This window comes from Papaver somniferum, chromosome 7 (genome assembly GCF_003573695.1).
Source record: "Papaver somniferum cultivar HN1 chromosome 7, ASM357369v1, whole genome shotgun sequence".
NCBI classification, from domain to species: Eukaryota; Viridiplantae; Streptophyta; class Magnoliopsida; order Ranunculales; family Papaveraceae; genus Papaver; species Papaver somniferum.
This window is the reverse complement of record NC_039364.1, coordinates 97,208,328-97,223,368: the sequence shown is the minus strand read 5'-3', so window position 1 is coordinate 97,223,368 and position 15,041 is coordinate 97,208,328. Positions and strand designations below refer to the sequence as shown.

At 36.4% G+C, this 15,041-nt stretch overlaps 1 protein-coding gene across 1 annotated transcript; it reads right to left on the bottom strand.

Annotated features, from left to right (window-relative positions):
• Positions 1-348: 348 nt before the first annotated feature.
• Positions 349-5,295, bottom strand: LOC113297921 (putative potassium transporter 12). The gene is made up of 9 exons (XM_026546528.1): positions 4,816-5,295; positions 4,376-4,604; positions 4,051-4,299; positions 3,688-3,738; positions 3,071-3,331; positions 2,899-2,951; positions 2,669-2,783; positions 2,283-2,537; positions 349-1,633 (listed from the first exon to the last, which is right to left on the bottom strand). Exons 1-9 carry the CDS (start codon positions 5,047-5,049, stop codon positions 570-572), a joined length of 2,511 nt encoding a protein of 836 aa, XP_026402313.1. The 5' UTR covers positions 5,050-5,295; the 3' UTR covers positions 349-569.
• Positions 5,296-15,041: the final 9,746 nt, after the last annotated feature.

The window sequence follows — 15,041 nt, the reverse complement described above, 5'->3', positions numbered from 1 at the left end:
ATCTTTGAATAAGCATACAAAATTGCCGGCACATTTTCAAAGGAAATTATCAAAGTTGGCTTTAGTCCAACTGGATTTGAAGATGGTGTTTTGACAGGGAAAGAAAACTAATCCATAATTTACCAAATTTTTGGACTTGGTACACCAATAGAAAGTAGTTTCCAGACAAGCGGACAACAATGGACGTGCTAAATGATGGCATTAAAATTTAGGCAACTGTCAGCATCAGTTCAAAAATCCTAGCCAACTTCATCTTGATTTCGCACCTAGTGCTAAATGGTAATGGTGGTGTTATTCGTGGACAGCATTTAGAAGAAGAAAAACTAAATTTCTTCATAGCAGTATCTGACAGGAAATTTTCTCCTGTTTTAAACATTTTACTAACATCCAAGTTTAACAAATGATATTTTTATTTTGATAGTTTCTTAACATTGTGATCGTCATAATCGACTATATATCATCTTCTAAACATTTCTAAAAACTACATCAAATAATGTTGTTCTAAAATTCTTGACTTTACCTTGTAACAGAGTTACAGACAAGGTCTATATATCAGATATGAGTGGCGTTCAGACCATGTATGTCATCCCAGCTCGCAAGATATTCATATGGGGCACACTCATATTTGCAGCTCCAGCTCTACAATTCCTTCTTAAGAAGGCGTAAAAATAGTTTATGACAAGCTTCTTTAGGAACCAAGATTCTTTCCTTGCTCTAACGTCTCCGCGAGCAAGAAGATAAGTGAATCCTGATTCTATTGCTTCACGAAGGGCTGAGAGTTCGTACTCCAAACTCGGGTCTTCCTCGGCTGATGACATAATACTAGATGGTAATATTAATGATGTAGAGGCTTCAAATGTAGAACTTTCTCCTCCATCGGTTCTTTGATCATGCATCAATGGTATATGAAGTTCCCCTGCTTCGTCAGCAACGGAAACAATTCCACCATTGTCCCTTGACCTAACTGAAATACTATCCAAATCCAACTCTGCTATGCTGCTTTCTAATGCAAGTTCTTGTGCTTCTCTTCTCAAGAACTTCTCAAGACTCTCAATCAAAAGCTGCTCAAAGGCATGGTGATCTTCCTTCCTGACATCTTTGTATCCGTAACGTGCAATGCACCGGAACATATGGTAGTCCTTTGGGCAAACCCTTCTAAACAGAAACCTTTCTTCCTGAGGGACAACTGGAACCGGAACGTATTTGATACAAACGAACACAATGACTGAATGGATTGCTGGAAGACTTAGTAGGAACTGCCCAAAACTCGAGGGAGTACCTTGAACAAGTTCATTGTATAATAGTCCAATCCCTGGTGTTCTAACAGTTCCAAGAGTGGAACCAAGTTCCAGCATAATATCCATGGACATCTTTTTACTTACCTCACTACGATATTTGAGAACACTTCCATAATTCCAAATGTACATCACACAGAGGAAACAAGTGGCAAAAGCAAGTGGGAGCCACCCACCCTCTTTGATTTTCGTTAGGACTGCAGACAGGTAAAGGAGCTCTACGGATCCAAATACAAGCGGGAAGCACAGAGCTAGAAACAAGTTGGTCTGCCATATTAGAAGCATTACAAGTGTCACCAAGGTGGTACTTACCATCATGACACCAACCTCTGCAATTCCTGCAAGAATGAAGTCATACTTGTATAAGAAACTTATGCATCCAAAAAACAAAAGGAGTGCTAAATTGGTAACCAGAATTACGTGACCACTTGACATGTGCATCCACATCATCTACGTTATTAATATACACCATTATTCTGTGAAACTCAAGCTATGTGCTATTTTAGTTGTCACATGTCTGCACTTTTTTTGCTTGATCCGTAAATTAGGATTTAGACGAGTTCACATGTTGTGGGTGTTACTACCCAACAACTTCACCACTGCACTAGAATCATCTACCCACCTACACTGGCGTTGTTACCTACCAGGTGATTCGGTCAGCTGTAGTGGTAGGTGTACTCTGAGCATTTAAGCCTCATGGGAGATGGCTCTATAGCAGGGGTGGTAATGTCAGTCGGGTAATGATACCCACGACTTGAGGTTAAAACTCGTCCAAATCCTGATTTACTGATAAAAAAAAGTTTAAGACTCACGGACTGATGCATTTAAGAATAAATAGAGCAAATAGGCAACAGAACGAGTAAACGACATTAGCTGACGTGGCAAGAACCCACTGTTAGCTCGTTCCCAGATAGTGTGGTCTATATAGCATCTCATTCAAATAGTAGAGGCAAAGTTTCTTCATTTATGAGAATAATAGTACTTAACCATAAGCATTCGCGATGTCTGTAGTGTTTCTGAACGAAGCAACAACCACGATGCACATGATCATCAGAAACCAATTGATGACAGGAATGTAGATCTGACCCATGAATTTTCTAGAGGTGTGAACTATCTTCACTCTAGGGAAGCATCCCAGAGCCATAGATTGTTTGACACACGAAAATGTTGCAGATATCATGGCTTGACTGGCGATCATTGCCGCAAATGTAGCTATCACAAGGACTGGCCAGAAAAAACCATCTGTATACGCACAAGCATCCAAAAGTTGCATAAAGTTAACATAAATGCATCTCGCAACATAGACTTTCTACAAACAGATTACCATAAGCACAAGCATATAAGAAACACCTAACATGAAAACGAAACATTACCTGGGACAGAATCATAAAAAATTCTTCCAGCTGACGATGGGTACGTAATCAAATATGCTGCTTGACCCATGTAAGCAAGTAGAAGGCAGGGGAACACCACACATGTGAAGGCAACCTGCAATATATTTAAAACTTAAATAAGAGGAAAAATTGATAACGATTGTGTGTATCCGTCAAGGAATCATACAAACAGTACAGAAGGATGAAAGAAAGCACTTCATAAAGAAAACCTGAATTGATATCACAGAGAAATGGCCAAGATCAGCAAACATTGCTTCAGCTCCTGCAAACACAAAAAATTATTTGAGTATGGTAGAAAATGAAAAAAAAATCAACTGGACAAGAAGTTTCTCAAGGAAATATATATAAATTGTAATTAGGAAGTGGGTCGATAAGAGGCACCTGTAATGCACAAAACACAACCACCAAGAGCTGACCATGCCTTTATACCATTCCTCTTGAAAAAGTAATAGATGTATGCTGGATTGAATGCCCTTATAACTGTCGTGTCGTACTTAAGTATGTTGTATATTCCAATAGACCCGAGGCAAAAGAACCAAAGAGCCAACGCAGGAGCAAAAGTGAAACCAACTTTGCCGGTTCCAAATCTTTGTATGCTAAACAATCCTATTAGGATTACAATCGAAAGCATAACCACCTCATCTGCAGGAAACTAAATCTAGATCAGTAAATCATAAGCAATGTACTGTACCATGACTAAAGGCTCCTTAATTTGCTCGGAGTTAGATTTAAAAGTCATAATTGTACTTTGTAACTCTCTAATACTCTTGTACACATTTAGAGCTGATCAAAAACATTTGTTTGCTAAGATGCCTAGAATTCTCTCGTTACTAAAGTTCCTGGTAGCATCACAGGCTTATCTAGCTGCCGAACATGAGTATGAGTAAAAGTGTCATATGAAGCTGCTGTCTCGAAACATGTTTACTACTTCTCTAGAATACAGTAAATCTTACTAGTTCAATTGCATATACTTATAAGAGAAGAATATGTTTACCCACTTGTATCAAATCCCTTAATTTGACCCTGCAATCCACTAACCGCAGACATTACTGGAAAAGAAAAGAGTTGCATGATTAGCAGTATCCAGATTGAATGTAGGACCAATGCCTTCTGGTTCAAATACAAGAATAAGAGAAAAGAAAAGAAAAGAAAACAGAGGAATGGGAAAGACGTTTGAGGCACAACGGCACTCCTGTAAACGCATAATTAGATTATGCTGAGTGGTTAAAATGAAAATAACAACCATATATAAAACAAACTAGCCAATTGACCAGCATATAACTTTCTGGTGTCAGTATGCTGAATGATAGTTCCATCATTGACAAGTATGAGATGCCTAGCAAAAACAACGAAAAACACACCTGACATGGCTGGGGTGAGAATACCATCCCCTATAATCATGGAAGTCCCCATCAGAACCAATAGCAATAGCAGCGTTTTTAAGTATGATTTCTTTTCCAGTTTCTCTTTTATGTTCAGCGCCCTCTCTAACTCTGGAGTTGGGAGTTTCAGCTTAAAACTCGAAATATGTTCATCAGCCAGCTGTTGATTTGGCAACAGATTAACCTTCGCATACCTGCAAATTAATGAATACAAAGCAAATGTGCCTCCTGCAATTACAATTATTATTTGGTTACAACTATGAAATTAGGAGAGGTGAATTCAATCAGATTAAAATCGCCTTACCTTCACCGTTATCGTTAGCTTTCAGCACTATAAAAACATATTTCGCAAATGGAAGGAGAGCAATCGTGTACATAACTAACGACAAAGCTCCCAAGACATCCTCTTCCGTTTTTATAGGCACCTTGCTGAAAACATCAGCAAATACATATAACGGACTTGTGCCCATATCTCCGTAAACCACACCAAGTGTTTGAAATGCCATAGCAAGTGTGCTCCAAATGGAGATATCCTAAGTGATACATGTTCAACAAAACACTTCCATTAGGAACTTGACATTCAGTAAGTAACTACTTCAATATTCAATTCCACAGACTATAGCTACTATTTGATGGAAAATAAAACATACCCGTACTCAAATACTGAGTACTGTAGTAATTAATTGTAAGTTAAACTAGCTAAACTCAAAAACGTATACTTAAGAAGAGGAAAAAATGAAATACCTTGCGATGATGGCTATTAGGATCATAGATACCCATGGCTTCAACATCAAAGGAATCAACTCTCTTAGGGTTTTTAACAAGTCTTCTTCTAACAGACCCATGTTCTTGTCTTTGATCTTCATCCATTAATGACCATGGATTCGATTCTGAATCTGCTTCACTACCATCTACCCATCTAGACTCTGACCTAAGCAACCTAGCATTCTCTTCACTACTTCTTTCCATTCCTTCCATTTTTTTCCCCCTTTACTCCCAACTTCACAATAAAAATCTCTGCAGAAATGAAACCAAAGCCTCAGATCTTTTTCATTTCATTGTGATATGAATCACTAATATGAAAACCAAACACCAGAAATTCCTCTAACCAACACCCAGTCTCAACAACTACCCAGAATAGAAAAGAATTGAAAAGAGAAGAAAAAAGTCAGTACTCTTGTTTCAGTGACGAGGAACAGAAAAAGACACGATTTTATTTCATTTTTTTTCTATCTATCTAACTTTAAAGTTGTAAACCCAAATCTTGGCAAAACAAAATATCTATTTTATTACCAGCACTATTTTTGTTTTTGTTTTCAGAAAGAAAACGTTGTTGTCTGCCAATTAATTACGTACGATTGGATTGAGGGGTCCTACGTTTTCCTTCCATTTCGCATGTGACAAGCCAAGTTTGTAAATGATAAAAGATGAAGCACCAAAGTTGAATCGAGTGCAAGGCTACGGAGTGAGATGCTCAGGATTTACAAATATGCATGGGGAATTCCGAATTGTAAGAGTACATTACCGAAAACTTTTTTTTTATATAAACAAAGAACTTTTTCATTACCACGTGAGTTTATGATCGAAAATGAAAGAATATAACAAGATCATATTGTAAGAGTACATTACCCAGAAAATGCGACAACAAAAAGAAAATGTCGTTAATGATCCAGATGAGGCAATATTATAGAAAATTATTATTGGGGCGTCACATTCCAATAGAGGGACTTTATTTGGATTCTTAAGGTCCAAAAAAGTGGTTATGGGATATCCTTAACACATATACATAATGTTTAGATTACCCTTTAACTAGAATTTTATTTGCATGTAATTTTACGTCCAGGTTTGGATTAGTTCCAACCGTAGAAGCTCATTTTACGTCCAGGTTTCTTTTAATTCTAACCGTAGAATCCGATTTTACGTCCAGTTTTCTTTTAATTCCAACCGTAGAAGTGATTTTACGTCCAGGTTTGGATTATTTCCAACCGTAAAAGTGATTTTATGTCTAGATTTGGATTATTTCCGACCGTAGAATTTTATTTGCATGTAGTTTTACGTCCAGGTTTAAATTAGTTTCAACCGCAGAAGCTCATTTTACGTCCAGGTTCCTTTTAATTCCAACCGTAGAAGTGATTTTACGTACAGGTTTGGAATATTTCCAACCGTAGAAGTGATTTTACGTCCAGGTTTGGAATACTTCCAACCGTAAAAGTGATTTTACGTCTAGATTTGGATTATTTCCAACCGTAGAAGTTTATTTTACGACCAGTTTTTCTTCCCACAAAAACTTTGTCCCAGAATTCACCAAGTATACAACAAAATTCATTAATTTAATTTTTATTTAATTAAATTAAATTAAAGTGAACTAAATAAGGGTTGTTTAGTCATTACAAAATTATCTGAGATAACGAGTTTTTGATATTACTTATGGGTGACCCGTTTTTGTCCTATTAGGTGACGCCCCTCTAATGGAATGTGACACCCCAATAATAGCCTTCATATTATATCGAGGTATCTGGAGACATCATTCTTATGCATGTTATGCACGATGATATGTTTAATTATTATTCTTTAAAACTGTGAAGCGTATTAGTGATTACTTGAGAGTTATATGTTTCCATTGGGCATCCCTTTGGGATGATGTGCTCACTCATTCCCACTTCAGTTTCACTAATCAGAAGCAATGGTGCGCGTGAAGATACCCGTTTTCGTAGCTTAAAGCTTTTAGCGATGTTAGAGATGTTGTGAATCTTTTATATATATGTATTCTATATTTATTCTGTAAAACAACACATTAATATATTCATATCACTCGAGAGATTTGTCATTTGTATAATATCAAAGAGTTTGGGTTTTGTTATTCGCACTTTATGTAATTATGATTCTTAGAATCGGTAATTTAGATTTAATGCTTCAATTAGGTTGTAATCCTATTAGCTAAGCAGGTGATTAGGTTGGGGCGTCACAGTAAGCCTCGCTGAAGTTGTATGCGGTTGGAAAAACCACACCGGAGCTTCAACTGAGATTATATACGGTTGGGTACAACCACCGTAGAGCTTTCTTTTACTCGGCCAAGCAACTTCCCTGACTTCTTTTCCTTATTTCTCTCGGTCATATTAACAGCTCCCCAATTCTGGAACCCAGGTACAGTATCTCAACTTCTCCCTGTAATTTTTCTCGAGAGCTCAACTGTGCTCTCTTCCATCACCACGATCTCCATCAGCTCTACAATCTTTATCAATGTTTCTCAATCAACTCAGCACTGCCACATTTCTGAAGCCTTCACTGATCTTCATCAACACCATTATCCACCGATATCACAGCACCATCATCATTACTCTCTGTATTCTCGAGTTGAACTCTATCGCTGATCCTGGCAGCAGACTCGAGTTCTACCTTCCATCTCTGTCTCTTTACCGATAACCATCACCACTGCCACTTCACTGCCAAGCTCGATCAACAACTAACAAATCCATCCAAACTCCATCGACGATCATCAAACCTCAGCGACAACTCCTTGTTTTGCTCTAAAGTGAACTCCACATATTACCAACCTTCGCCGACTTTATGAAAAACAACATCTCCGTCAACTGTCAATGGTAGTAACCTCAGTTCCTTGAATCGGTCGCCTGAATTGTAAGGAAGAAGATGACGGTGGCATCCCCGAGTAAATTTGTCGTCTGTCTTTAACACTCACGCTTTCAATTGTGAATCTTGGAGGACTGACGTTCATTACTGTTCCTTGGATTCTTTATTAATCGGGCGGGTGCCCTTATAATATCTTTGCTTAAACACCTTTTCCGACAACTTCAACTCGCTTCAAATGCTTGTATCTTCTTCATACGAAGTTGGATTGACTCCATTCTTTCGTCGTTGGCTTTGTCTTTTCGTCTTTATTCAAAATAACATAAGCAAAAACTGAAAGAATGGATAAATGGTCAATGGGCTTGTGCTTGTGGAGTCTCGTCCATTATTGTACTTGGTCTATCAGTTATCTTAAACTGACAGTGCAAAATACGAAACAGTCTTCTATGAATTGTCAGTTCCTCGTAATTAAACTTACTGTTGAACCCTCAATCATCTTTTCGCGGATAGACATATATCCGTGAATGAAATTTTCTGCTATTTTATTTTTTTTCCTCGGCCAACTCCTCAGACATCAGACTCTCCGTGAAGACTAAATTTTTCTGAATTTTTATAACTCTGGCCAATAACCTTTGAACACAAACCCCATACGGAAAATATCTACTGAGTATTGGTTTTGCTTGGTCCATACAAATCCTGCTTCTTCTCAGTACTTTCCCTCCACAAAAATAACACTTTTTTTCCATCTTTGTAATCACTAATCATCGATCACCAGACAATATCATCAGTAGTGAGACTATCTATGATCATCACTACCTCATTCTATCTCTCATTTCTACATCTATGTTTCATCACCATCTTCACTGCCATCGATAATCGACAGAAACACCATCTTCTCTACAACATCCAGTCTACCACCACCAAACACGGTCTATTTATCACTTCCAACATGCATCACAACTTTCTCTCAACACTAAGCACGAATTATTATCCATCTGTAACCATCATCATCATGACTGATATTGAACGACGACAACCATTATTCAGCAACATTAATATTATGTTATCACTCACCATCAACAAACCAGAGCAGCTCCATCATCACCTTTCTCGACTGAATACTCGCCAATTCCAGTACCATTGATTTATCAAAACCCAGCTATTACCTAAGTTTTTTATCAACTCTAACAACCCAATAATAACTCGAACTCGAAATTAGACAGAGTCAAAATCCATCATCATCTGATCGTGATCAAAGACCACCACATACTCAAGCTCTCCTCCATTGAACACCCATCCTAAGCCTTCAACTAGTCTGCGGATTCCCTAATTTTATGCAACAACAATCTGCACCGGAAACTGCTTAGAAGAATCGGAGTAGACAACCTGTTAGTCGTGGGGAAGAAGGTGGCATCCTTAACATCTGAGTTGGTGCCTTTATCACCATGGAAACCCTAAGTAGAAACCGCTGACGCCTTTATTAAATATGTTTTGTCTCACTTTTCGTAATTTTGGCTCGCTTCAAATGTTCATAACGTTCTCATACGACGTCGGAACAACCTCATTCTTTCGTTGTTGGCTTCGTATTTTCTTTCTCTTTAAAACAATGAGAAGAAATTCTGGATTTGAACGAGTTCCACTTGATTTTGGATAGTTTACCTAATGAAAGTTATAAAATAAAAAAAACAATAAAAATACAAAGTAATTATCACAAAATCTAGCAAATTCAATTGACGTTGATTTATCAAAACCTAACTATTACCCAAGTTTTCTATCACCTCTGAAAAAACCAATGATGTCCACTGAAACTCGAGAATTAAAAAGAATCCAAATTCATCATCATTTGATCGTGATCAATCGTGAACAACATCACTCGTCATCACCATAGTTCTGTCGAGCTCTCTCCTTTGAACACGATTCAAGACCACCACAACCTCGAGCTCTCCTCCATTTAACACCCACCTAATCCCCCAACTAGTCTCCTTAATTTTCTACAACAACAATCTATACCGGAAACTGCTTATAAGAAGACAACCTGCTAGTCGTGTGGAAGAAGGTGGCCTTAACGACTGAGATGGTGCCTTTATTATATGTTTCCTCCCCGAGTAAAAACCGATGATTCCTTTATTAATCATGTGTTGTCTTAATTTTTGCAACTTTTACTCGCTTCAAATGCTCGTAACTTTCTCATATAACGTCGGAACGATCTCATTCTTTCGTCCTCTTCAAGATAATGAGAAGAAATCTTGGATTTGAACGAGTTCAGGTTTACCATAAAATGGGAAAAGTATTAATAATATAAATTAATTTACACAAAATCTACCAAATAGAAAAGTAGTAATAAAGAACAGTGCTCTGATCCTACCGAAGTCAAGTGATAGACCATAGCTCTAGGGTAGAGATTTAGCCATCAAGGGTTGGCTAGAGTTCTATCTAATCTAGCTTCTATGAAATCATGCCATGTTATTTTGTTAGACCAAGTAAACTGATGACCCACATATCTTAGATCCATACGATCTACAATATTAATCAAATTGGTGAAGAAAAAACTCTTTGTTTGGTCTATTGGGGTACTTCCTCTTTTTTTATCTCCGGAAAGAGTGAAATTGAGATCTCCTAAAACCATCCACAACACATTTATGTTTCTAGCCAAGTTTGTAAAGTACTCCCAACTAACGTGCTTCATTATTAACCAACGGGAAATAGCCCAGTTGGCCAGGGGTTGAGCTCCCAAGTTATAAGTTAGGTTAGAGGTTTGAATCCCGCGCTGATTGTGTCAAAAAAAAAATGCTTCCTTGTTCTATAAGGAAGGGACGACGGACAACCCAAGTTCCGGACATCATCCAAACATTATTGCTAGACTTACAATTCACCAAATAACATGCAGACTATTTAATACTGTGATCTACAATAATCCGACTGAAAAATCCTAATATCAAACTAATACAACATATTACGACACTACGAACCTGAAAATCAAAATGAGTCGAGTGGTTCAACCTAATGGGATAAGGAACTAACAGACCGGTATAGATTTTAGCCATCAGATTTTAGTTGATTGACACCTGTATCAAGCGGCGTCGAAGTATACCTACGAATAGTTAGCTTATAGACATCAGGTTTTAGCCAAGCAGCTTCAAAAGAGATGTACGAAACAACATACATATTATTTTTGTTGCAACCAAATACAACCATGTTATTTACAATGATGCGAGAGAACCATCAAGTGGTCTGATGGTTCTCATGCTCCCTCCCACTGCAGAGGTAGGGGTTCAACCCTGTAATTGCCAATAATCCACTCCAATTAAGGAGTTTGGATGTAGCCTATGGACCACTAATCTAGGATATACAAAAAATTACAATATAAGTCGAGTTGTTCAACCTAATGGGATATAACATAGAAGGTGCTTACCTGGTTGGTATGGCTTGTTTCTCCCTGCAGCTTGTTTCGGCCTTTGGCTTCATTTTCCAACTTACTTAATGTTTGCGATAGCAAAGCTTTTCCTCAGCTTTAGTACTCTCTGGATGGTGGTGGTGGATTTTTCTAGGGAACATCTGGGGCTATGAACATATGGTGAGGCATTCGAAACATGATCATAGTTCCTGAGATTGGTAGCACGTTCGGGTTTACAATGGTAAGACTTTCAACCAGGTTGAAAATTTTATTTTCACTTTAATGTTTTTGGATTTGTACTTCATAGTGTTTAAACGATTTATTAGATTTAATTTGCTCGAATAAAAATAGAGCTCCTGAATATAGGCATAATATCAACATTGTCAATGAGCGTATGCAGTAGGTAAATCCTAAATACAAAAGGAGAGATGCCATGCCATGCTTTAACACTGTTTCCTATCTATGTGCCACCACATAAAAAGATAATCTAATCTCAATCTCCGAAGTTTACACAATCTAAAACACATTCAGAATTACAGGGTTTATTTCGCTTCAAACATGAGCACCTCTCACTTGCACATCCAGAGCTAGGACAACATTTACATTTGCACCACTTTTTCTTCTTCTTCAACTTTATGTTCCTTGCCAGTGTGCTTCGCTTTTGATTCAACCACTCTTCAGATACTGCAAGACTCTTGACTAATTGACAACTGGAACCCTGAAGTACATGTATAGCAAGTTAAATAAATAAAAGAATAAAAATGAAAGGGGAAAATAAATAAGTTAAAGTCTCCCGAATACCCTTCTAGTTTTCTTCACTTCTCTTTCTAGTTCAAGCTCTAACTGGGATCGACCTCTCTCACGCTCAGGGTCGTCTCATAGTTCCCGGAGGCTCTAGGCGGACTCTAAATTTGGGCTTTTTATATGTCGTCGGTACGGCTAGAAAAGAATATATTTTTTTTAAAGAATAGCGTTTGCACACAGAACAAAGTATGACTTTTCACTAAAAAACAATTCATTTTTACCCTTTATGATTATTTATTTATATTTAATATAAAACAAAAAGTATTTTAAGATCTTTGTTTCTTGGTTTTGGAGAAACTAATCAACATTTTAAGTCGATATTAATTTGTTTTTAATATGAATTATCTGAAATTAAGGAATTTATTTCTTAATGATATTATATGTGAAGAAAAAAATTATACAAAAAGAAAATAAATCATATTGCACTAAAAAAGTATATGTAGAAAGATATTCATCAACAAAAAAAAAAGTTCATATAATCACACGTTGTATTTTTCACACATGAGATACATTTTGACAATTAAATTATTAATAATGTGACTAGCAAGTATAATCATCAACTTAAATTTCATATGAAAAAAAAGTTATTCAAATGAAAGAGAATAAATCATGTTACAAATTCCGCATTTGTAAACTAACTTTTTTAAAGATATAACATTTTCCTTTAACAATTTAAAAGTGGCGCATATATAAATAAAATTGGGGTTTTGCAAATGCTAAATTGAAAATCGCTTTAGATTTTAACGTGTAAAGAAGAATTTACAATTTGTAATATAGGTAAGCACCTATTACCATTATTTTTATTTTTTTTATATACGAATGACAAAAAATATGCCTAGATAATAGAACAATATCCAAATTCATCAACTTAAGCGTAAATATATTAATATATATTTACAAGTGAAATAAGGTGTGTTAGAGTGAATAACTCGGTTGAACCCACATGTCTTAGTTAGTATGTAAAGTTTAAAGTTCACATGAGTTTTTTCCTATACGTTCTATAAAGAAAAATCGATGGTGTACTTGGTAGCCTTCTCTTCTCAACGTGCAACGCTAGCAGATAATGTAAAGATTGAAACAATATTGATAGTTACAATGAATCCAAGGATACACCACATTCATTTATGAATGTTGTTGTATTTGTTTGATGACACTATGTGGTTGTTTGACTTTCAGTTTTCTTATGTTTATTAATTGGAGTCTTTGGGGATTGTATAATAGGGTTGTTGTCCATAATGTCGACATAAGAGACAAACCTGTCCATATTTGAAAGTTTGTCAAGGTATTCAGAGTTCGGTAACAAGCAAAGATGATAATTAAAGAACTTTGCACACTCAGATAGCTTTTACAGATTAATGTTTGCAATACAGACTCATAGGATCACCCGCTGAGTAGTGAATATACATGAGAATTTGGAAAAATACATATTATCAAAAATTGAGCGCATCCATAGTATCTTAACTTGTTATAATAATAAAACATGTATATGTGCAACATGCTCATATTAATTGCTCAAAGGGCAGTGGCCACCTAATTTATCATATGATTTGCTCAAATCCTTGTAGGTTTTTGTATACCAAAGATCTATTAGGTAAAAGATAGTCTATGCGGGATTCAGGAATCCCAAATGAAATCTCCAAAGTCGTAACCTAGTTATGTTTCACGAAAAAACCTAAGTCTGACTTTATCCGCAACTAGTATACATCGTGTACGGAATGAGATTCTACTTTGTATAGAGTCCACTAATTATAATGATGAAACATGCAATTGTTTATTGTGATCAAATCAAGTTTGTGAACTAGATTCCATGCTTAAGAATTACTTAACCCTAAGCAAACTAAATTTCTCAACATAGACTGCTTCCAAAGAATGGAAATCATATAAGCATGTGAGAAGTTTACCTTGTAATATAAAGAAAAATACGCACCCATATATTTTTCGATTAAAGAACCGTGCATAAAAGTTAGCTCATGAACAACCAAGTATGGTTCGTGAACCATCAAGCAATATTGGAGCTCCGTGACACCCAAAAACGGACCACTTCGCGAACTAAGAAAGAGGTTCCCAAACTCAATATGTTTGACCTGTCCAGGAACATAACCGAAAGTACATAGTTCGCGAACTGAAAAACTAGTTCATGAACACAAGAGAAATTTTCAAAAAGTTTTTGGGAACACCTTGAAATTGCATAGCTCGCAAACTGAAAAATCAGTTCGTGAACACTTGTGCACCTTGGAGTTCAGTAACATCAAAAAAAATCATAGTTCGCGTACTAAAAATCAGTTTGTGAATACAAGTACAATCTTATATTTCACATACAAAGTTTTTTGCACAATAAAAATTATTCTCAACCTCAAAAGTGACAAGTCATATGAACATCCAAGGCTTGAGTTGATGTCTTCTTCTTTATGATTCATCATATACTAAAACCATACGACATTGTCTTAGAAGATACAATGGTAGAAATAATGAGAAAATAGAATAGTCAGTCTTCACATACCTTCGTAGATGAAGTTGTTGCACATGTCGTCGTTGTTCATCAGTTTTGAATATTTAATTTAGGACGGAACTGACTTTAGTATACTATAAATCAAGACATAATTTTGGTCATCTAACATTGACAACAAGCTTGACATACCAATATTGTGGTTTCAACTAAGCGATGCTCTAACATGGATTTTGGTTTCAAAGAGTTACTTGATGTTTTGGTATTTTCCAGTTTGATGATTTTTGTTGTAATATAATTTTTCCATTAATCGTAACTGTTAGAGCACTGCTCGGTCGAACTCGCAAGCGCTGCTATCTCAAGCTTGTTTGTCAAGTTTAGTTGTCAAAACTATAAGTTTTGATTTCTAGTCTACTAATAGCTAAATCTCGGATTAGGATAGAAAGTGTAGTTGAGCTCTAGACTCCACGATGTTCATCATGCAAAGACGAAGAACTACTCAAGGAACTGGTGGAACTTCATCGAATAAAAGGTATGTGGAGACTTGAACTTATCTATCACTCAAAAGTCTACTTCATCTCCTATCTTGAGACAAAAGTCGTATTGCTATATAGACTATGATTATACACATGTACTATTTCGAGTCGAGTTTATCTCGCTTATCTATTTCTCGAAATATGTGTTGGTAAGCTTTCGCTTTGGCCAAGTTCATCTTTACTAGTGACGGAAGTCATATTAGTT